We start from the raw sequence: 23,019 nt of genomic DNA, 5'->3' as shown, positions 1-23,019 counted from the left end.
TCTCCCTGGCTTTGGAATCAGTACCATATTTGTGTCATAAAAGGAATTTGGTAGGACTCCTTCTTTGCTTATCATATCAAATAATTTGTATAGTATTGGGATTAGTTGCTCTTTGAATGTCTGATAGAATTCACTTGTGAATCCAACAGGCCCTGGCGATTTTTTCTTAGGGAGTTCTTTGATGGCCTGTTCAATTTCTATTTCTGATATGGGATTATTTAGGTATTCTATTTCTTCTGCTGTTAATCTAGGCAGTTTATATTTTTGTAAATATTCGTCCATATCTCCTAAATTGTTATATTTATTGCCATATAATTGGGCACAATAGTTTTTAATGATTGCCTTAATTTCCCCTTCATTAGAGGTGAGGTCTCCCTTTTCATCTTTGATACTATCAATTTGGTTTTCTTCTTTCCTTTTTTTTATTAGATTGACTAGTACTTTGTCTATTTTATCTGTTTTTTCAAAGTACCAGCTTCTAGTCTTATTTATTAATTCAATAGTTCTTTTATTTTCGATTTTATTAATTTCTCCCTTGATTTTTAGTATTTCTAATTTAGTTTCCATCTGGGGATTTTTAATTTGCTCGCTTTCTAATTTTTTGAGTTGCATGCCCAATTCATTAATCTCTGCCCTCCTTAATTTGTTAATATATGCACTCAAGGATATAAATTTCCCCCTGAGTACTGCCTTGGCCGCATCCCACAGAGTTTGGTAGGATGTCTCATCATTGTCATTTTCTTCAATGAAATTGTTGATTGTTTCTATGATTCCTTCTTTGAGAAATTGGTTTTGAAGAATCATATTATTTAATTTCCAATTAGTTTTTGATTTTCCTATCTAGGTGCCCTTACTAATTATTATTTTTATTGCATTATGATCTGAGAAGGTTACATTTATTATTTCTGCTCTTTTGCATTTGTTTGCAATGATTCTATGCCCTATTACATGGTCAATCTTTGTGAATGTGCCATGTGCAGCTGAAAAGAAGGTGTATTCCTTTTTGTCCCTATTTATTTTTCTCCACATATCTATTAAATCTAATTTTTCTAGGACTTCATTCACCTCTCTTACCTCTTTCTTATTTATTTTTCAGTTTGATTTATCTAGATCTGACAGAGGAATGTTTAGATCTCCCACTAGTATGGTTTTACTATCTATTTCCTTCTTGAGCTCTGCCAGTTTCTCCTTTATGAATTTGGGTGCTATGCCACTTGGTGCATACATATTGAGCAGTGTTATTTCCTCATTGTTTATACTGCCTTTAATCAGGATGTAATGACCTTCCCTGTCTTTTTTAATCATATGTATTTTTACTTTGGCTTTGTCAGAAATCATAATAGCCACTCCTGCCTTCTTTTTCTCATTTGACGCCCAAAAGATTTTGCTCAAGCCCTGAACCTTAAACTTGTGTATGTCCACCCGCCTCATATGTGTTTCTTGTAGACAACATATGGTGGGATTTTGATTTCTAATCCACTCTGCTATTTGCTTCCGTTTTATGAGCGAGTTCATCCCATTCACATTCAGAGTTATAATCATCAGTTGTGAATTTGCTGACATTTTCGAATCATCCCCTCTTCCTACCCCCTTTTTCCTTATACTTTTTCCTTTTAAACCAGTGGTTTGCTATTGAGCCGCTGTCCCTCATCCCCTCCCTTGATTAACTTCCCTTTCTACCCCCTCCCTTATTTTTCCCCCTCTTTTTGTTTTTAAAGGCCTTATGAATTCCCTCCTCTTCTCCCCTCCCTTTTTTTGACCTCCCCACTGCCCTGCTCCCCTTGGTTTATCCCTTCTGACTTTCTCAGTAGGGTTAGATAAGAGTTTTATGTCACAATGGATAGTATAGCTACTCTTCCCTCTCCAGGTTGATTACACTAAGAGTAAGGTTTGATTATTACTTCTTAATGCTCTCTTCCTCTCCTTATAATAGTATTTGTCCCCTCTCCCTTCCATGCCCTCTTTGTGTGTAATAGAATATTCTATTTTCTTATTCACTCAAGTTTCTCTTGGTGTCCCCTGTTATTCACCCCCTCTTTCCCATCCCCCATGTCATCTTAGATTATTTAGTGTTCCACCCTCACCCTGCGAATTATTCTTCTGATTACTATAATAGTGAATATTATAATAGTGAATAGAGTTCACTACAGAGAATTATACATAACATTTCTCTACATAGGAATACAGATAATTAGATCCCACTGAGGCCCTTAAAACAGCAAATTTAAAAATTATAAGTTTTCTTTCTTTCCCCTCTGTATCTTATTTACCTTTTCATGTTTCTCTCGATTTTTGTGGTTGGATATCAAACTTTCCATTTAGCCCTTGTCTTTTCTGTGCAAATACCTGGAATTCTTCAATTTTTTTGAATGCCCATACTTTTCCCTGGAAATATATAGTCAATTTTGATGGGTAGTTGATCCGTGGTTGCAGGCCCAGCTCTCTTGCCTTTCTGAATATCGTATTCCAAGCCTTGCGATCTTTTAGCGTGGAGGCTGCCAGATCCTGTGTGATCCTGATTGGTGCTCCTTGATATTTGAATTGTTTCTTTCTGGCTTCTTGTAAGATTTTTTCTTTTGCTTGGAAACTCTTGAATTTGGCAATTATGTTTCTGGGTGTTTTCTTTTCTTGATCAAATGCCGCAGGTGTTCTATGAATCCTTTCAATGTCTATATTGCCCTCTTGTTGTAGGATTTCAGGGCAATTTTGCTGAATTATTTCTGTTAGTATGGAGTCCAGGTTTCTATTAATTTCTGGTTTTTCTGGAAGACCAATTATTCTCAAATTGTCTCTTCTAGACCGGTTTTCTTGTTCTGTCACTCTCTCATTGAGATATTTCATGTTTCCTTCTATTTTTTCAGTCTTTTTACTTTGTTTTATTTGTTCTTGTTGTCTTGGGAGATCATTAGCTTCTACTTGCTCAATTCTAGCCTTTAGAGATTGATTTTCGGCTATAATCTTTTGGTTTTCGGCTATGCTCTTTTGATTTTCGGCTATAATCTTCTGGTTTTCGGCCATAATCTTCTGGTTTTCGGCCATAATCTTCTGGTATTCCTTTTCAATCTGGTCATTTCTGGTGTTCAATTTGCTTATCAGTTCATTTGGTTTCTGAGCCTCACTTTCCAATTGCAAGATTCTACCTTTTAAACAGTTATTTTCTTGCCATATCTCTTCCATTTTCCTCAAAATCTTAGTTTTGAACTCTTCCATAGCTTGTGAGGAGTTTTCCTTATTTGAGGAGGGTCTGGATGCTTGTTTGTTCTCCTCCTCTGTTTGCTCGGTTGTCTGGATTTTCTCTGTGTAAAAGTTGTCGAGTGTTAAAGACTTCTTTTTCTTGTTGTTAATCTTTCTCTTTTGAACTTCCTGAGACTGGGTAGCCATCCTTAGCCCAGCAGCTTCTCAGGTTTATCCTTGCACTCAGGGTCTGTCCGCGGTCAAGCCCCCGATGGACCCCCTTGCTTGATCCTCTGCAGGAGGTTTCTTTACAAGTCTCAGGGCGCTGCTTCCACAGTCGTATACCTGTCTGCACTGGTTCCCCACTCAGGGTTTCAGAGCTTTGGCTTGTGGCTGTGTCTGCCTCCACCCACGCCTCCTCCCGTGCCTGTGCTCTGAGCCCGCGCTCTGCACTCTGCGTCTGCTCTCGGCGCCCCGCTCCCACGCTCAAATTTTGTGTGCGTTCGTTAGCTTTTTGGGGTCCTTAATCTTGCTGCTCTCAGGAACAGGCCCCGGAGCTGCCAATGACTCGATGGGTGCCCCAAACTTGCTCTATTTCTTTTTTAGCTGGCTTCGGCGCTATAGGTGTTGTGTGTGGAGGGGTGGGGGTCGGGTGGTTGCTCAACCTGCGATTTAGTGAGAGCTGTTTTACCCCTTTATAGCATGGAAATGCCTCGATTCCACGTACCTTCCACGCTGTGCCCTGTTGTGGGGTTCCTCCGTTCGTCTGGACTTGTTTTTATGTCCCCTTGAGGAGTTTTGTGTGTTTTGGTCAGGAGAGGTTAAGAGCTGCTTCTTATTCTGCCGCCATCTTAACCCGGAACTCAACAATATTAAATTTTTAAAAAGGAAAATGTCAACATTGAATAAAAATATACAAAAGTCTTAATTATATATACTATAAATTTTACCATATTTTTTTGAGAACAGAGGAGTTTTCTACAAAGATAGTTAAGACCTGAAATAAATTATCAACAGAAGGCCACAACTAGTGACAACATGGCACAAACCGGAAGGTCTGGGGTTCAGGTCTTGCCTCTGACACATATTGTGTTACCCTAACTCTTTGGAGCCACAGCTTGGAGTCAGGTGACAGGTTTAGGGTAACCAAAGGGCCTTACACCCTTCACTGAATTAGAGGCTGTTTACGCTGTGCATGTGAAGACTTCCTCTGGTGGAATGGGTGAATGAGAACAATTTGTTACAAAGTCCATGAAAGCAGCTGAAGTAGGCACTGTGGAGAGCTGAGAACTTGGTAAGACTTTGAGGATGCCCCAAACCATCTAGTGCATCCCAGGCTATTGCCAAGGCATCCTGACTTTTACCTTGCTGCTGGACTTTGATGACTGAAGTGAGACCGATGACTTTGTGCCTCACTTAAATCCATTTTACATCACCCCTTGATGTCCTTGGTCCTCTTGGAAGGAAGTTGCAGCTAAGATGGCAGCCTGCCCTGATAGAGCTTCCTTACCTGCAGTTTCTTCTACCATTGCAGTCACATGTCTAGCTCTTATGCCTATCCAGAGCTAAAGATAGCTTATGAATAGAGACAAATAGGAAATATAAATTGATCAGTCACTTAAAAAAGTAATTATATACTTTAAGCCTGTTATTACCTTTAGTTAAGATTTAACATAAATAGAGATGTAATAATGAGATTTAATATTTTCTAACTATTCTAGAAATAATAAGATCATAGTTTTGTATTTTAATAATATAGAAGACAGTAGAGGATACCCAAAAAATTATATCCAATGAAAAATATATCAGAGAATAAAGAATAGAGAAATTAAATTAAGTGGGGTAGTAGAGAAAGGAGCCCACAACCCCAAAGAGAAAGACTAAGAAAAAGTAAATCTAAGGTAAATTTAAGAACTGTCTGTTTAAAAAACAGAATTATAACTCAGTTTGTTTACCAAAAAAAAATCCTCACCTTCTGTCTTAGAATCAATTCTATGTTTTGGTTCTAAGGCAGAAAAATAGTAGGGGCTAGGCAACTGGAGTTAAGTGACTTGCCCGGGGTTACACAGCTAGATATTAAGCTTTTAATAATTTACCTTTAAAAAATTATATCAATACCTCATTTATCTAGCACCTTTGGAGCAAATGAGGTCTTTCACATAAGTGAATTGTCCATATGACAAAAAAGTGTGTTGAATTGAATTACTCTTTGACAAATATCTTTCTAAATGCTACAACTCCCTACCTTAAAGAAAATACCGAACATAATTTAATCTTCTAGTGATGACTCTTAAATATATGAAAGATTCCTCAGGGGCTATTAAGGTAGGGTTATTTAATTCTAGAAGTTTCACAAGTTTAAAAAAAATTTTTTTTAAATAGTTTTTTGTCTTCCTCCTTTGCTAGACTACTACCTGTCAGTCTTTCTTACCTTTTTAGCAAGTGTCCCTGCCCTTTTAATCCTTTGTTGTTGTTATTTATTAGTTTTCAATTATGTCTGACTCTTCATGACCCCATTTGAGATTTTCTTGGCAAAGATACTGGAGTGATTTGCCATTTCCTTCTCCAGTACAAGGAAACTAAGGCAAATGAGGTCAAAGGATTTGCCCAGGGTCACACAGCTAGGCAAGTTTCTAAGGTCATAAGGTCATAAGGAAAATGAGTCTTCCTAACTCTAGATCTTACATTATCTGCCTGTACCACCTAGCTGCTCCTCTATTCCTTTAGGGTCAAGCAAACAAGACAACCACGCTTGTTTTATTTGTATGTGAATGTAAATGAGTTTCTGAGGGTTTCTCTTATGAATAAGAGTATGAAAAGTTTAACTTGTCACCTTTTGAGGCCGTTGAGAGCATACACTTATTCACTTAATGCTTCTCTCCCCAAAGGCAATGTTGCTAAGTTTGTAGAAAATGGATGAAGTGGTGTTCTATTAAGAAAGGGGTCTGATTTCAGTTTATTATTTAATTACAGATATTTTTTCCTTTAAGAAAGCAAATCTTCCATCTTTACTGTTATCAATCTGGTTTACAGTATAACAGATTCATGGTGTGTCTTGATTGTGGAGGCTTCTTTTTCACAATTTGATCTTTTTTGCTTTGGAGAGCAAGAATTTGTTTAAAAAAAAGAATATAGCGTTGTTTGTCAACTCTGGGAGTGGGGAGGGATGAGGAGAGGGAGAAAACATGAATCATGTAACCATGGAAAAATTTAAAAATTAAACAATATAGTGGAGGGCTGGAGGATGGTAGGAGACAGCTAAGTGGTTTAGTGGATTACTGGCCAAAAAATGGGAAGTTCTGGGTTCAAATCTTGTTGAGGCCTCCTAGCTTTATGACTCTGACCAAGTCATTTAACTCCTTTTGCCTAGTCCTTACCGCTTATCTGCTTTGCAACCAAAACATAGTATAGATTCTAAGACAAAAGGTAAAGGGTTGTTTTTTGGTGTTTTTTTTAAGTGGGTTTAGTGTACCACAATGGCAAAAAATTTAAGTGATTTAGAGATTCCAAAATGTTAGTGCTTTCTACAGAAGTAATTTCATTATTAGCATTTTATTTCTTGCTGCTTTCTATGCTGTTCATTAAATGAATGCATTTAAAAAACAAAGTATACTTTTAAAAACACAATATTATTATTTTTTAGATCGGCTTCAGCTCCCCAGGAACATGATTGAAAACAGCATGTTTGAGGAAGAACCAGATGTGGTGGATTTAGCCAAAGAGCCTTGTTTACATCCCCTGGAACCTGATGAGGTGGAATATGAACCTCGGGGCTCAAGACTACTTGTTCGTGGTCTTGGAGAACATGAGATGGATGAGGATGAAGAGGATTACGAATCATCTGCAAAACTGCTGGGCATGTCTTTCATGAACAGAAGCTCAGGTCTTCGGAATAACATAACCGGCTATAGACAGGGTCCAGATGGGGCCTGTTCATTGCCCTCTGCAAGGACCATGCTAGTTTGTACTTTTGTCCTTGTGGTTGCTGTTTCTGTAATAATGGTGATTTACCTTCTTCCCCGGTGTACCTTTACCAAAGAAGGCTGCCATAAAAAAAATCAGTCCATGGAATTAATACAACCTATTGCAACGAATGGGAAGTTGTTTCCCTGGGCTCAGATTAGACTTCCCCAAAACATAATGCCATTACAATATGAACTCAACATATACCCAAACCTTACCACAATGCAATTTGAGGGTTCTGTGGAGATTAAGGTTCGGGTCCTTAAAGTCACTCGGAATATTATTCTCCATAGCTCTGGGCATAATATCTCAAATGTATTGCTTGCTTCAGAAGTTTCAAAGCAAGAGAAACAAGTTGAATTCTTGGAATATAAATTTCATGACCAAATTGCAATCATAGCACCTGAAGCACTTCTGGAAGGACACAACTATACCCTGAAGATAAACTATTCAGCAAATATATCTAACAACTACTATGGATTTTATGGAGTCACATATGAAGATGAAAAGAAAAACAAAAAGTATGTAATTCTTTTAAGTTCTTTTGTTCAAGGATCTGTTGTTATTTTTGAGACTGACTTGCTGTCAGCCAGATCAAAGAAACAAAATGCAACTGTTTGCTTTGGTGGTTGCATGAAAAATAATGCACAGGATACATTCTTTTTCCTTCATATGGTATCAAAACTTTGAACATATGTTTGAAAATGAGTAGAGCTTTAATGGCAAACAGAGCATATGTTTCTCTGACATTTAGATCTGCCTTTCTATTATTTATTTTTTAGCTGTCCTAAGGTTTTCATAATCCTGAAAGATTAATCTACTTGACCACTGATTCCTTTTGGAGAGAGATGTTGAGACCTTGTATCTATTTTATGTCTTGGGTCATCTTTTTTGCCTCTTGTTTAAAGGAAAATAAGTTGGGTCAATGGCAAGGGAGTATAGGATGACAGAGATGTAGTTTTCTGTATGTATTTTCTTATATCACTAGTGTGAGTGGGTTATTTGAAAAATACAACTGCCTACTTTAGATTTGTGTTTCTTACCTGAAAATGAAATCTCTATGAGCCTCAATTAGGTGACAAAAGTTGTGCTAGAAAAGTGAAAGATATACCCCATCTCTTATAATCTGGTACACACTTTCATTTGCAATTTTTCTTATATAATTCACAACATTTTTCTGAATTTTTCTCAAGCAGAGCCAGTTACTTTAATAAGTTTTTATATGCAGTCCCATTTTGTATTTGCCTATCTCTCATCTTTACTGTAAGACTTTTTGAGCTCTAGAAAGTTTCTAAGACTCTCAGCTGCAGAAGAGTACAAAATTTGCATTGGTGGAAGAACTTCCTTTACAGGGAGTTCTCTTCATCCTAACAATCTGGATCCAAAATATCATTCTTTTTTGGAAATCCTCTACATGAAGCCATGTCAGATACCAAGTAAAATAATCCAATATATACCAACAAGCATTTATGAGTGCCTACTCTGTTCAATGCACTACTGAGGAAAGAAAGACAAAATTTAAACAGTCCCTTTCCCTCAGTAAGCATACTTTCTACCGAGAGAAGATATAACATGTAAATAGACAAGTATACACAATCTTATTTGATGAGAGAGAGAGGGCACCAACAAAGTCTTTCTGCAGGAGTTTGCCCTTGAGTCCAGTCTTCAAGGAAGCTTGGGATTCTAAGAAGCTGCAATGAAATAGTGCATTCCAGGAACTGAGGATCAGAATTTGTGCAAGAGCTCAGAAACTGGAAACTAGGAGTCCAGTTAAACAATTGTAGTTTCCGTGTGAGTGAAGGAAGATGGATGTGAGATGTTTCTGTACTATGTGGTAGTATGCAGGGAATTTAGCAACATGTAAAATGTGTGACAGTGACATAGTCATCCTAAAAGAACTCTGAACATATCCAAGTGCTCTGTTGACACCAGGTCCCTGTTTCTTCCTTTGTTTTGATGTCTGTTACAATAACCTGCCTTTCTTTTTTTCTTTATAATAATTTTAAAAAGTAATAAATGCAGCCTAAATTCTCACATGTCTCCTCAGTTAAAGGAGAAGGAATGAGAAAAGTTTTTTGATTTGTTTCAGGAGGAAAGGGTAAAGGAGATCAGTAGGTATAATTTGAACACTGAGGTTTTTGGTTCATGATTTTCAAATTCGATATTAACAATAAGGTTGCCACTGATGAAGTGAAGTCTTAGACAGACTGGTTTATTCTTTTGTTTGCAGTTTTTTTCATGCATTTTTCATGTTCTTTTAGGTACTTTGCAGCAACTCAGTTTGAACCTCTTGCAGCCAGGTCTGCTTTTCCTTGTTTTGATGAACCAGCATTTAAAGCAACATTTGTCATCAAGATTGTGAGGGAGGAACAATATACAGCTTTGTCAAATATGCCTAAGGTAAAATATTGTTCTTTGAATGTAAACACTCTTTTGTGACTCTCAGTGGTTTGTTTCATCTTAGTTGTGGCAAAGAATATAGTACATTCTCTACCACATGAAATAGCACAATTAGAAGTGTCTTAGTATGTATTTGTATTCTTACTTAGAAAACCTTTAAAGGAATTAAAAATATTTTCAGGAAGATTAGTTGTTGATAAACCTATAGAAAATAAAAACTGGGCAAGACCTTATTTCTTAAAATGTATTTTGTTCAATTAGTTAGCAATTTGACAAGAAACTGATTTAGACCTATTTCCTATAATGTGTCATATACTTTAGTGAATTCCAGCTGAATGAGAGACTTAAAATAATCATGAATGGATTGCTGTCATCCAGGAAGGAAACTTCTAATGGAGTACTTTAGGAATCTTTGCTTTACTCTGTGGTAGTTTAATGTTCCCCCCCACCCCCAGTGACTTGAATTAAAAACATATATGGTTCAGATTTGCAAATTAAAAAACTGGGAAGAATAGTTAACACATTGGATAAAAGGATGCAAAAAAGACTTCAAGATACTAGAACATTGGGCTAGTTCAAAAATGATGACATTTAATAGGTATAAATGCCATCTTGCACACTTAGGTTCAATAAACAAAAATGATCCAGTACAAGTTGGACTAGAGGACTTCTGAGGTTCTTTCCAACTCTGAAATTCTGTGATTCCTATTGATGTGCTTTATAGCCATTCAAAAAATATATGTTTATATAGTAGTTTAGAAGGTTTGGAGAACACTTCATGCATTTCTTGGAACAAAATAGACAAATATTAGCTGTGCTTTGTTAACCAGGAAGCAACTTTTTCTTAATTTATAATGAGAAATGCAAGAGAATCCTCTCTATGGCTCTAGACAGCAATGTTGTCTATTCCTATAGAAGTGAATTTTTAGCTCTTTGCTTTCCAACGATATAACCATATCCCCTTATTCAGCCCCCAGATTGAAGTATCTGTGCCAGTAAAGTTGAGTTTTACTATTTCTGAAGAACTTAACGTTTGATATGGCGAAGTAGCTTGTTGTGGTGGAAAGAGCACTGGATTTGGCATTCGTTGGCCTGGGTTCAAGTCCTAGCTTTAAGTCCTGGCTTTGTCATTTGCTACCTGAATAACTTGTGCACATATCTCAACCTTTCTAAACCTCAGTTTTCTCATCTGTAAAATGGGTATAATACTGATATTAATTTCATCAAAGCCTATAAGGAAAGCACTTAATTAATTTTAATAAAACATAAAATAAGCTAATCTATGCTTTTATTTTGGATACTTATACATTCTTTATGAGGTTGGCATCTAGTATTATTTTATTGGTTAAAGAAAGAGACATCAACTCTAATATGTAAACTTATGCTTACAGATATAAAATATACTAAAATCTTTATTGTCCATCATCTTTTCATATTTATTTGTCATGACTCTTCCCCTCACCCTTTTCTTTATAGAAATCATCTGTTCCAGTGGAAGGTGGGCTTATTAAGGATGAATTTTTTGAGAGCGTGAAAATGAGTACATATCTAGTTGCCTTCATTGTGGGAGAATTGAAGAATATGACCCAGGAGACAAATGGAACTCTGGTATGTTATTTCATATGCCTTTAAGCCTGTTGCAGATGAGTGAACTGTTAAAAATTCTAATTGCTGTCTTTTCACAGAAAAATCATGACTTCCAAATAAACTTATTTTTATGTCCCAAACATTCTACTTTGTGTTTAGCTGTTATCTAAAGAAACTGTGATAGATCTGATCTAGTAACTGGAAATAAACAATTTGAAGTTCATCTGATACAGATGTTTGATTAAAAGAGAAACTTGGTCAACTGTGATAATATTTCCTAGAAAACTAGGAATGAATCTCTCTGTCTCTGTCTGTCTGTCTCTTTCTCTCTGTCTCTGTCTCTCTCTGTCTCTGTCTCTCCCTCTCCTTCTCTGTCCGTCTCCCTCCCTCCCCTTCTTCCTCTCTCCTCACCTCCCTTCTCCCCTCTTTCTCTCCCCCCTTCCCTCTCTCTCTCTCCCCCACTCCCTCCCAAATACTTAACATTTTCTGGACCAAAGCTAAACTGACCTTGTTGTTATTCTCCATGTATGATCCATACATACATCTCCCATCTCTGTACCTCTGTAAAAGTTGTCCCCAGCTCAGAGAAACCTGGAAAGATTTACATAAACTGATGCAGAGTGAAGTAAGCAGAACCAGGAGAACACTGTATACAGTGAGAGCAATATTGTGTGATGAACAACTGTGAATAAATCGGCTATTCTTATCAATGCATTAATCCAAAACTGTCCCAAAGGACTTTTGATAAAAAATGCCATCTGCTTCCAGAGAAAGAACTGTTGGAGTCTAAATCCAGAACAGAGTATTTCTTTTGCATTTTTTTTTGTTTTGAGTTTCCTTCCCCAAAAGGATTAATATGGAAGAATGTTTCACATAATTGCACCTGTAGAATCTATGTTAGATTGTTCACCATCCCTAACAGGGAAATGGTGAGGGTGGGTGGGTAGAATTTGAGACTCGATATTTTAAAAAAGCAGATGTTGGAAATTGTTTTTACATGTAATTGGGCAAAAAAAAAAAAAAAAGTAAAAACAACATACACAAAAGTTGTCCCCCATAACTAGAATGTACTTTTGCCTTGTAAAATCCCTGGTTTCCATCAAAGTTTATCTTGAATGGTGCCTCCTATAGGAGACCTTTCTTGTAGTGTGCCATCCTACCAAATTAACTTATATTTATTTTATATATGCCTATTTGTATATATATTGCATCCCTGGATAGAAGAGAGTACTCTCATTTTTAATCTCTATATCTCTAGAGCTTAGTATAGTGTTTGAACCAAAGTATTTGAATCAATAATGAATGTTGTAATAAGGATATTGGTTAAGTATTGATAACATGAGAAATAATGATTATTGCTGATTTCCTGATTACCACAGTTATTAGTGCTCTCAACCTCAAATCACTATTTCTTTTCTGTGGAGCTTATATTTGCCCATCTTTGAACAAAAGATATAGATCCTCTAGTGGAATTAAGCTCCTTGAAGGCAGGAACTATCTCTTTAGTTCTATCCCTGTTAATATATAGTTGATGCTGATTGATGGTACATCCCACAGCAGGATTTATATATGAAGACTTTTTGGTTATGGTCCCAGGATGGCAAGTGGAATTAGAAATTGGGACCAGAATCCAAGTCTTGCTCTGAGGGTAGTGCTTTCTCCAGCACAGGGATAAAGGGGGCAGTTTCTACTGAAAGTCTGTAGACTTGACTTTGAAATCCTAATTTCTTTCCACTCCAGTTATATTTGAAATTTTGTTGTTAAGTGGTCTTTCCTGTTATTTGGTTTTAGGTTTCTATTTACACTGTGCCAGAGAAGATTGATCAAGTCAAACATGCCCTTGATACAGCAGTGAAACTTCTTGATTTTTACCAACACTATTTTGAAATCAAATACCCTCTTCAGAAATTAGGTAAAAATTTAATATTTCCCTGGCCTTCTTTAAGTTTACAACATTCATTTGTTAGGAAGCTACATGTACATTTTGGGAAAACATTTGTATCCTATGTATCTTAGGAGAAAATATAACAGAAATAGTGTTCACATGAAATCTTTTCCTAAATAAATTTTAGCCATTATGATATAGGAATAGCTGGCTGATAATATACCATAATTAAGATACTTGGGAATCTGAAGGACTGTGGCAATGGAAGTTTACAAACATGTGCACACATACAGATGGCTGCATAGGGATACACACACATATATGGTAGTTTGAAGGCATAAAATGATTAATGTGTAATGCTAGTAGCTCTCCTGCAAGGAAAGATAAATTTTGTAATCTATTGGAGCTGTATGTTAGTTGACAGAAAGCTAACTACTTTGTCCTGCCTCAGAGAATGTATCATTTTTGGAAAAATTAGATTTTTTTGCTTTTCTCTTTTGCTATGAAGCCATAAAACCAAAGGTCCAAATGGGTTTTGCTCCCACTTTCTCAGCTGCCAGGTAAGTTAATAGAAAGTGCTGTGCTCATGGCAGGAAGGTGGCAAGGACATCAGTGATCCAGCAAAAGACTTAGGGCCTTCTTTGTAGTGATAAACCAGGGATGAGAGCATTTTTCTGAAAAGAGAAATAGGCGTTGTATTTAAGCAGGAAAAAAACTGGTCACCTTTTTCCTTTGTTTTAAGATTTGGTAGCTATTCCTGACATTCAAGCTGGAGCTATGGAAAATTGGGGTTTGATCACTTTCCGAGAAGAAACGCTCTTATATGATAATAATACTTCTTCTGTGATGGATAGAAAACTGGTTACAAGAATAATTGCACATGAACTGGCTCACCAGGTATTACAACTGAAATATTTAACTAAATTCCATGTCTATTGTCTGTTTCCTAATGCCAATAGTGTTTTACAACAGAAAAAAAATTGTCCTCTTTGCCTGTAACAGAAGTCTTTATAACTCATACTTAGCTTTCTAACTAATACCTGATGTCTTTCTCCAAAACAGAACTCATAATTTCCCCATGTCCATTTTCTAATCCCCTTTATTTCATTTGAGAAGCAACATGAGACCATCTTCCTAATCACCTATCTTGGAATCATTCTTGACCTTCTCCCCCAACCCCACTTTTTTCTTCCCCAGACCCCATCATAGCCAATCAGTTGCCAATTCATCCTCTGTCCCACCATTACTGACCATCTCCTTTTCTAACACACCCCTACCATAGCTCAAGCTCTCATCACCTCTGTAACAGTAGTCTTAATCTCTCCTTTATATAATTATGTGCCAAATTGGTCTTCCTAAAACATAGATCTGATCATGTCACTTCCCTACTCCTGTCTCTTCCGTGGTTCCTTTGTGCCCCTAGGATAAAATACTCTAACTCATACTTACCTACCTAGCCTTTTTTCATACAGCTCTTCTTCATGTACTCTGTGATCACAGAATTTCAGTTGTAAGGAGCCTGAGAAGCAATGGAATCCAGCCTGTATCTCACTGGACTGCTAGTTGTTCCCTGTGGGCAGTATTCTGCCTTTCCCATCTCTGGGTCTTTCCACGAGGGGTCTCCTAAGTCTGAAATGCACTCATAGATTCTGGAGCTTCTGTCAAAGAATTTTTTTTGTATCTTCTCTATTAGTCTTTCCTGATTTCTTGCATTGTTAGCACTTTTGCCCTCTTGAAATTGCTTTTTATGTGTTTTTTATAAAATCTTATTCTTTTGCTTCCTCCAGAAAGTGCTAACTCTATAAAAATCTACCCTGCTGGAAAAACTTTAGGTATAATCCCAGAAGCAAACTCAATCTGTTTTCCAAAGACTAATCTAGCCAAGTATGGAGAGGTTCATCACTAGGCTGGGCACTTGGCTATAATTTTTTTTTTTTTTGGTCTTACCACCTTACGAAAGAGAAAAATACAAAATGTTCCATGCTTTTGTATGGTCCCTTTCTACCATGGATAGTGGGAAAGGGGTGGAAAAGGCATCAGAGGTACCCTGTTCCTCAATACATTCTAAATGGATAAATGACTTTAATATTATTTGTCAAACTATTCAAAAAAATTATAAGCGAAACAAACCACATACCTCTTACAGCGATGGGCAGGAGGTGTATTTTTAGCCAAATAAGAGATGGAGGTGATTATGAGATAAAGTAGACTACTTGGATGACTTGAAACTGAAAATCTGTTTTACAAACAACCTTAATTCACTAAGGATAAGTAGAGAAGTGGTCAAATGGGAAAAAACAAAACAAAACACCTTTATATCAAATTTCTCTGATAAGCATTTGGCATCCAAGTTATATAAACAATGAATGAACACACACACACACACACACACACACACACACACACACACGATTATTCATTCCTCCACAGATAGCAGTCAAAGGATATGAACAAACAATTCTCATGATAAGAATTGCAAAGTATTTACAACCACATGAAAGAATGATCAAGATACTTAATAATAAGAGAATCGCAATTCAAAACAACCTTGAGGTTTTATCTTATATCCTTCAATTTGGCAAAGATGACAAAATATGGCAATTGTCAATATTGAAGGGGTTGTGGAATAAAATGAATGCCCTGTCAATTGGGGAATGGCCAAATAAATTGTGGCACTTGGAATGTATTGGAATACTGTTACTGTGCTATAAGAAATGATATATGTGAGGAATACAGTGAAGCTTAGAAAGATCTATAGGATTTGATGCAGAGTAAAGGAAGCAGAGCCAAGAAAATAACTAAAACAATGTAAGAAGAAAGAATAAATTCACCCATCTAGCAAAACTATAAAGATCAAACATGACTCGAATAAAGGGATATGAGAGAGAAGAATACATCTCCAAACCTATTCATGGAGCGGTGAGATCCACAAGTGTTACACATTGTACATGTTTTCAAACTTTTTTAATGTATTGATCAGTTAAAAAATTTTTTTTTCTTCTTAAAAAAATACTTTGTCATATTGGATTTCTCTGGGAAAGAAGTAAGTCACACTTTACCACTCTTTTACCATACTGATTCTAAGACAGAGTGAATAATAAAAGAAAAGAAAAGATGGACCAGAATCACACAGGATGGTCAGGAATGAGTGGATTTCTATTTGCATTGTTGGAAGGAACAGTAATATTAGTGCCATCCCAGATCCATTTGAGTATACTTTGTATATCTGAGTATACTTTGGGGTCATGTTGTATCCCTCCTTTAGAATGTAAGCTCTTTGAGGGTAGGGACTACTTCATTATCTGACCCAGGTATTCATCACCCATAGCAAATTCTTAACAAATGTGACAGATAACCACTGGATTTCAAAATTAGGCCATCTATTCCAACTTGAACCTAAACAAAAATCTACATGACCACATATGCACTGTTCTCCAGCTCTAATTTCGTGTGCCTCCAGTCCCTCATTGTAATGTTGGGGAGCCCCTAGAGAAGGCACTCATTGCCTCCTGTTCTACACTTTCACCCTCTAGCCTGTATCTCTCTCTGTCTCTCTGGCTTTCTGTCTCTGTCTCTCTCTCTCTCCCTCTCCCTCTTCCTCCTCTCCATACTTCCTCATTTTTTCTCTCCCTCTCCCGTCTCTCCTCGATCTTTCTTTCTCTCCCTCTCTCTTTCCATCTCTCCTTCCCTCTCTCTGTCTCTGCCTTTCTCCCTTCCTCCTCCCTCTTTGTTTCTCTTCCCATCTCCCTCCCTCTTCTTCTCCTCTGTCTTCTCTCTTTCCCTCTCTCTCTTTCTCTCTTGCCTGTCTCCCTTCAGTAAGTACTTCCTATAAATATTTTTCCAACTTCTCTCTCACATCATGATTGATTGAAACACAGGAAGAATGAACTAAAGAGTTCTTAAATTCAACATTCTGCATACATGCCATTTTTCTTGAAGAATCTTGATTTTGAATCCTATCAGCTATTTGTAATTCAGCCAGTTTAGGAAAAAACCTGAAGACTTGGGTTCTTCTCCTCCCCACCCCCAATATTATGCACAGTATGAACCAAGAATAAAAGGAAACTTTTAACGCATAGGACTTGGGGCAGGAAGGGACCTTAAAGATCATCCACACCAACCACTGGAGCTATAGAAGGGAAGTGACTTTCCTGGGCTACACAGAAAGGTCATGTCATGGGAAAGGAATTCAAATTCAGATTCTCTGACTGTAAACTCAGTACTTTTGCTGTCATATCATGCTATTAAATCTATTAGAGTGATGTTTATTCATATCTCTCTCACTGGAAAATCACTGGCTTATCAGAAGGTGAGGCAGTGGAAAAGTATTATCAAATTTAGTCAGTTTATAAACATGATAGGGAAATATGGAAAGTTTTTAGAGTGTAAAACATTACAAATTTAAGTAAGATGAAATGTAAGATGTTTTTCTTTACACAATATTAAACATAAAAAGTAGGAAATCATTCATCCATTTCCTAGGTGGTATTCAAATATGGAATGTTTTCCTCCATTTTAAAGATAAATTTAGATCATTTTAATAATTCTCTTATTGATTATTTTATATCTAGTTTATTCTGCTTGTGTTTCTCTACATTTGAGCACAGGATCCTGTCTTACTTTATAATAATAATAATAATAATAATAGGAAGCATTTATATAGGGCTACCACATGACAGAAACTGCTAAATGCTTTGTAGATATTATTTCATTTGATCCTCATATTTACCCTGAGAGATAGGTGCTATTATTGTCCCCATTATACAGATGAGGAAATTTTTATTGCTTTATTTATTTATTAAAAAAAATTTTTTTTAAGACCTTTACCTTCTATCTTAGAATCAATACTGGGTATTGGTAAGGGGTAGGCAATGGGGGTTAAGTGACATGCCCAGGGTCACACAGCTAGGAAGTGTCTGAGATCATATTTGAATCCAGGACGTCCCATCTCTGGGTCTGATTCTCAATCCACTGAGCCCCCAGCTGCCCCTGGAAATTTTTATTGTTACTGATATTATAAAATTAGTATTAAGCACCATTTCAATAAATTAAACTTGTTTTGCCACCATTACATTTAAATAAATGAATTTCATTGCTTAGAATGTCACTATTTAAATGTATAAATATGACATCATTATTTCTTCTAAGTCTCTGACACTTTTCTTTATTCAATTCTATTTACTCTTCCCCCCCTCCTCCATCTCTTGATAACATTTTATCTATAGTATATCGCCCCCTTTTTAGCAGTTAAATATATCCTCTCCACCCCATCCTGATCTTCCTTTGGGAAATATATTCTAATTAGATGTCAGAAATGTTAGTCTTTTGTCTCAAATTCTTAGAAATTTCCTAAGAACACATATATTTTGCCAATCAATTCTTTGTTTTTTTTCTGTTTTTCCTCTTAGTGGTTTGGCAACCTAGTAACTATGCAGTGGTGGAATGATCTTTGGCTAAATGAAGGATTTGCTACTTTCATGGAATATTTCTCCTTGAATAAAAATTTCAAACAGTTAGCAAGTGTAAGTACTACTCTTCTTGCGCTTAATAGAGATTTTCTTCTTTTTTTGTTTATTATTTGTTTTTTAAATTACTCTTTAAAACTGTGTTATGTTATTTATAAATTAATTATACTGTACCATATGCTCATGTCATTTGGGAGACTCAAACAGTTTTTGATAGTTGTTACGTTGGTGACAAATTATATGTTTTTAGGTTTAACAGAGTAAAATTTTTTTGTATGTCAGTTTCATCTTCTTTCATCTAAATTCTAGTGCTAACATGACAACATAATAGAAAATGATAATATGTTCATGTGTGTTATGCATTTTAAAATGTTGCTATGAATATGCAGCCTTATAGCTTCTTCCAATGTTTCTTGTCTGTGACCTTGTACAAATTACTTCATCTCTTCAGGTTAAACTTAGGGGGTTAAAGTAACTTTTGCAATTTCTTTCAGTCTAAAATCCTATAATTCAATTCCTCTAATTGTTTGGTGAATTTAGTTAATAAATTTTAAAAAACTTTTTTGAAAGATAATTTTGGAGGAGATAGATTTAGCATGTATGTGGATGAGGGGAGAAAGGGTCAGAAAATAAGAAAATGCAAGAGATAAATATTAGACATAAAATATAGTGTGCCTATTATCATTATAATGAGTTTATCTATCTATGTACAGTGCTCTGGCTAAATGACTGGACCCCACTAGATACAAACCACATGCTGTAGCTTAGTGTCCCTTCTTAGATCACATTTTGAAAAACATCATTCAGCTGTAGCAAGATGAAATATAGCCATTTTTATATTTGTCTCGCCTTTATAATCTTTTCTCAAGATTTATTGAAGGATTATTGACTAGGATGCTATCAAAATCTACTCCAAAGAAGTGTATTAACTCTCATTCAGCCAAACCCTACACCTTAGATTGTCTTTTTTGTAAGTATGAAGAAATTATTTAATAGACCTAAACAAAACAGTAAATTTCATCTGGAGGAATAACAAAATCATAATTTCAGAGTATCTTTCAATGCCATATCCCAAATTATAATGCGACATTCATTATCAAAACTATTTGATTCCATTTCAAAAGTAGAAAATTTGACTGATAAAATATATTCAATATACAATTCCAGAAATAACAAAATATTCATTAAATATAAGATTACTAACTACAGAGGTAAGGACTCTTTTTGGAGGGGCAAAACTTTTGTCAAACTATAAAGAAATCTGAAAAAAATTGTATTAGGCCAACAGCTTATATTATAATGAATTTTAAATTGATAGGCTATCTAAATATAATAATCATCTATGCCTTTATATCTATGTCTCTATTCTATCTAACTAATGTTTTAAGAGCAGAAGATATTCACAATAGTAGATGAGAGGAGGAGGTCTTCTTTTATGTAAACAAGGCACTGTTCTGAAAATAAAGTAGATAATTTTGATTATAAAACTTTGAGAAGATTTTGTACAAGCAGAACAAATGCCATTTGAATTAGTAGAGAAAAATTTGGCAACAAACTCTACATTTTTTATAAGACATAATATACACGATATATAATACCTTATTTCAAATGTACAAGACTATCTGTTGCCCAACAGGTAGGCAGGTTTCAAATGAATAAGTATGAAATATTAACAAAAATATGAAAAAAATCCTCCATATTAACTTCTTTTAATACCTCAAGTACCAACTATCTAAAATTATTAAAATTTATGTCAGTGGAATAACTCTGCCTATTGAAGAGCCTATAAATTCTTTTTTTAAGGGAGCACAAGACAATAGATTTATTAGCTTAACATGATATATTAATTATTGTTATTATTAAAAAACATTTGATTAAATGATATTCATTTCCTTCAAAGAATCTATGTTTACATTGATTTAATTTAATGTGAAAAACCCATATTAGTGTTGTATGTAGTACATTTTAAAAATCATTAAGTCCAGTGCCTGGTACATTGTAGAGAAACTAATTCTTTTTTTTCTATGATAATTAAGCTTTAATTAACTTAAATCAAAATAAGAGGGAGAAAAATCAAATTAGCAATACGAAAATGAACAAGTCACAAAAAATAGGAGAAATAATAATTAACAAAATTTACTATATATTCCATAAGAACTGAGAATTTAAAAGAAATGGAGAATTAGCTATAAAAATATAAAATTCTCAAATGAACAACATGAGATAAAGACTTTAAATAAAACAACTTTGGAAAATAAAATTGAATTGACTGTGAACAAAGTGCCAATGGACAAAACCTTTGATCCACATGGAATTATAGATGAATTCTACAAAATTTCATTATTATTATATTATAATTTTATTGTATTATTATGTTATTTTGTTACATTTTAATATATTACTAGAAACTAATTCTTAATTAAAATAGTTTGCTTAATTTAAAACTCTGTTACCTTACTTTAGTTAAGAAGCATATACAATATCACCACTTGGTGGCTAGTTGGTTGGTTGTTAACATCACTATATCAGGATCAGTTATGGGATATCCTACAGGTCAGGTACAAGTAACCCATATGAACATTTGGGATGGAGATATTTCTAAATTTGCCCAAATTTCATGTATAGTTGGTGATACAATTTTTTAAAAGTATTTCATGCTTGCTTTAGGGGATTGGCTTCTTATTTCACATAGACCGTTTCTTGTTTTGAGGTTTTTTTTCCTTTTCTTCACTTTTCCTAAATCCTTATAAAAAGGACCTTTGAGAAGAGAATAATGGAATATGTTTATGTGTCCGTTTTTTTAAACAAAGTTACATTTTAAAATTAAATTTAAGAATTAACATGCTGAACTGCAGGTTGTATTTTAAAACATACTATAGAGCATTTAAGTGGCAGTGGATAGAGTGCCAGGACTGGAATTGGGAGAATCTGGGTTCAAATCTGACTCAGACTTCCTAACTCTGTGACCCTGCACAAGTCAGTTAATCCTAGCTCTTGCCCTTCTTTCTTTTCTTTTTTTTTTTTTTTCAGAAGATGCTTTTATCAAAACTGGGTGACATCTATAAGGGGACAGTACAAAAAAAATTTTGGTCCATGAAAAAACATAATATTCAGTTAATAAAAAGTTATCTGCAACAGGGACACTGCCTAAGTGGTGGGAGGAAGGCCCGTGTCTGAGCTTCCTTCACACAGTCCTGGCCAGGAGTGGGGCCAGGGCTCAGCCGCCCGCCCCCCACAGAGGTCTGTGAGGTCTTGCCCTTCTTTCTTAAAGTTATTACTAAGACAGAAAGTAAGTTACCCCCTACCCCGCATACATTTATTTAAGCATATGCCAATAGAATATTCAAGTTTAGTATTCTCTTCTAGTTTTAAGTCCTTTCTGCCATCTCTCTTGGCCCCCAACTCTCACTGAAATGAAACTTAACTAGCTGAGCCTCAAAACTATCTTCCACATTTTTGGCCCACGGAGACAGTGACTGGTTTTACTGGTAAGATGCTGTTTGCCCTCTTTCCTTAACTGGCTGTCTATTCTGGCTTCTCTCTCTCTCTTTTTTTTTTAAACATTTATTAATAATCATTTTTAACATGGTTACATGATTCGTGCTCCTACTTTCCCCTTCACCTCCTGCTGTCCCCCCACCCATGGCCGATGCACATTTCCCCTGGTTTTGTCATGTGTCCTTGATCAAGACCTATTTCCAAATTGTTGGTGGTTGCATTGGTGTGGTAGTTTCGAGTCCACATCCCCAATCATGTCCACCCTGACCCATGTGTTCAAGCAGTTGCTTTTCTTTTATGTTTCCTCTCCTGCAGTCCTTCCTCTGAATGTGGGTAGCATCTTTACCATAAATCCCTCAGAGCTGTCCTGGGTCATTGCATTGTTGCTGGTACAAAAGCCCATTACATTCGATTTTACCACAGTATGTCAGTCTCTGTGTACAATGTTCTTCTGGCTCTGCTCCTTTTGCTCTGCATCAATTCCTGGAGGTCTCTCCAGTTCGCCTGGAACTCCTCCAGTTTATTATTCCTTTTAGCACAATAGTATTCCATCACCCACATATACCACAGTTTGTTCAGCCTTTCCCCAATTGAAGGACATACCCTCCTTTTCCAATTTGTTGCCACCACAAAAAGCACAGCTATAAATATTTTTGTACAAGTCTGTTTATCTGTGATCTCTTTGGGGTACAAACCCAACAATGGTATGGCTGGATCAAAGGGCAGGCATTCTTTTATAGCCCCTTGAGCATGATTCCAAATTGCCAGCCAGAATGGCTGGATCAGTTCACAGCTCCACCAGCAATGCATTAATGTCCCAATTTTGCCACATCCCCTCCAACATTCATTACTCTCCCCTTCTTTCATTTTAGCCAATCTGCTAGGGGTGAGGTGATACATCAGAGTTGTTTTGATTTGCATTTCTCTAATTATTAGAGATTTGGAATACTTTCTCATGTGCTTATTGATACTTTTGATTTCTTTACCTGAAAATTGCCTATTCATGTCTCTTGCCCATTTATCAATTGGGGAATGGCTTGATTTTTT

The 23,019-nt window shown here is 35.8% G+C and overlaps 1 protein-coding gene across 1 annotated transcript in view; it reads left to right on the top strand.

The window, feature by feature from the left end:
* The first annotated feature begins 6,822 nt into the window (after positions 1–6,822).
* Positions 6,823–23,019, top strand: part of LOC123236302 (leucyl and cystinyl aminopeptidase) — a 55,906-nt gene continuing 39,709 nt past the window's right edge. Inside the window, exons 1-6 of the mRNA XM_044662611.1 lie at positions 6,823–7,658; positions 9,399–9,537; positions 11,014–11,145; positions 12,916–13,036; positions 13,752–13,906; positions 18,418–18,531. Coding sequence (XP_044518546.1) covers positions 6,841–7,658; positions 9,399–9,537; positions 11,014–11,145; positions 12,916–13,036; positions 13,752–13,906; positions 18,418–18,531 — 1,479 coding nt within the window. The 5' untranslated portion in view covers positions 6,823–6,840. The remainder of the gene's footprint in view (positions 7,659–9,398; positions 9,538–11,013; positions 11,146–12,915; positions 13,037–13,751; positions 13,907–18,417; positions 18,532–23,019) is intronic.

The sequence above is a fragment of the Gracilinanus agilis genome, chromosome 1 (assembly GCF_016433145.1).
Source record: "Gracilinanus agilis isolate LMUSP501 chromosome 1, AgileGrace, whole genome shotgun sequence".
Classification (NCBI taxonomy): Eukaryota; Metazoa; Chordata; class Mammalia; order Didelphimorphia; family Didelphidae; genus Gracilinanus; species Gracilinanus agilis.
This window is presented reverse-complemented; position numbering and strand designations above follow the sequence as displayed.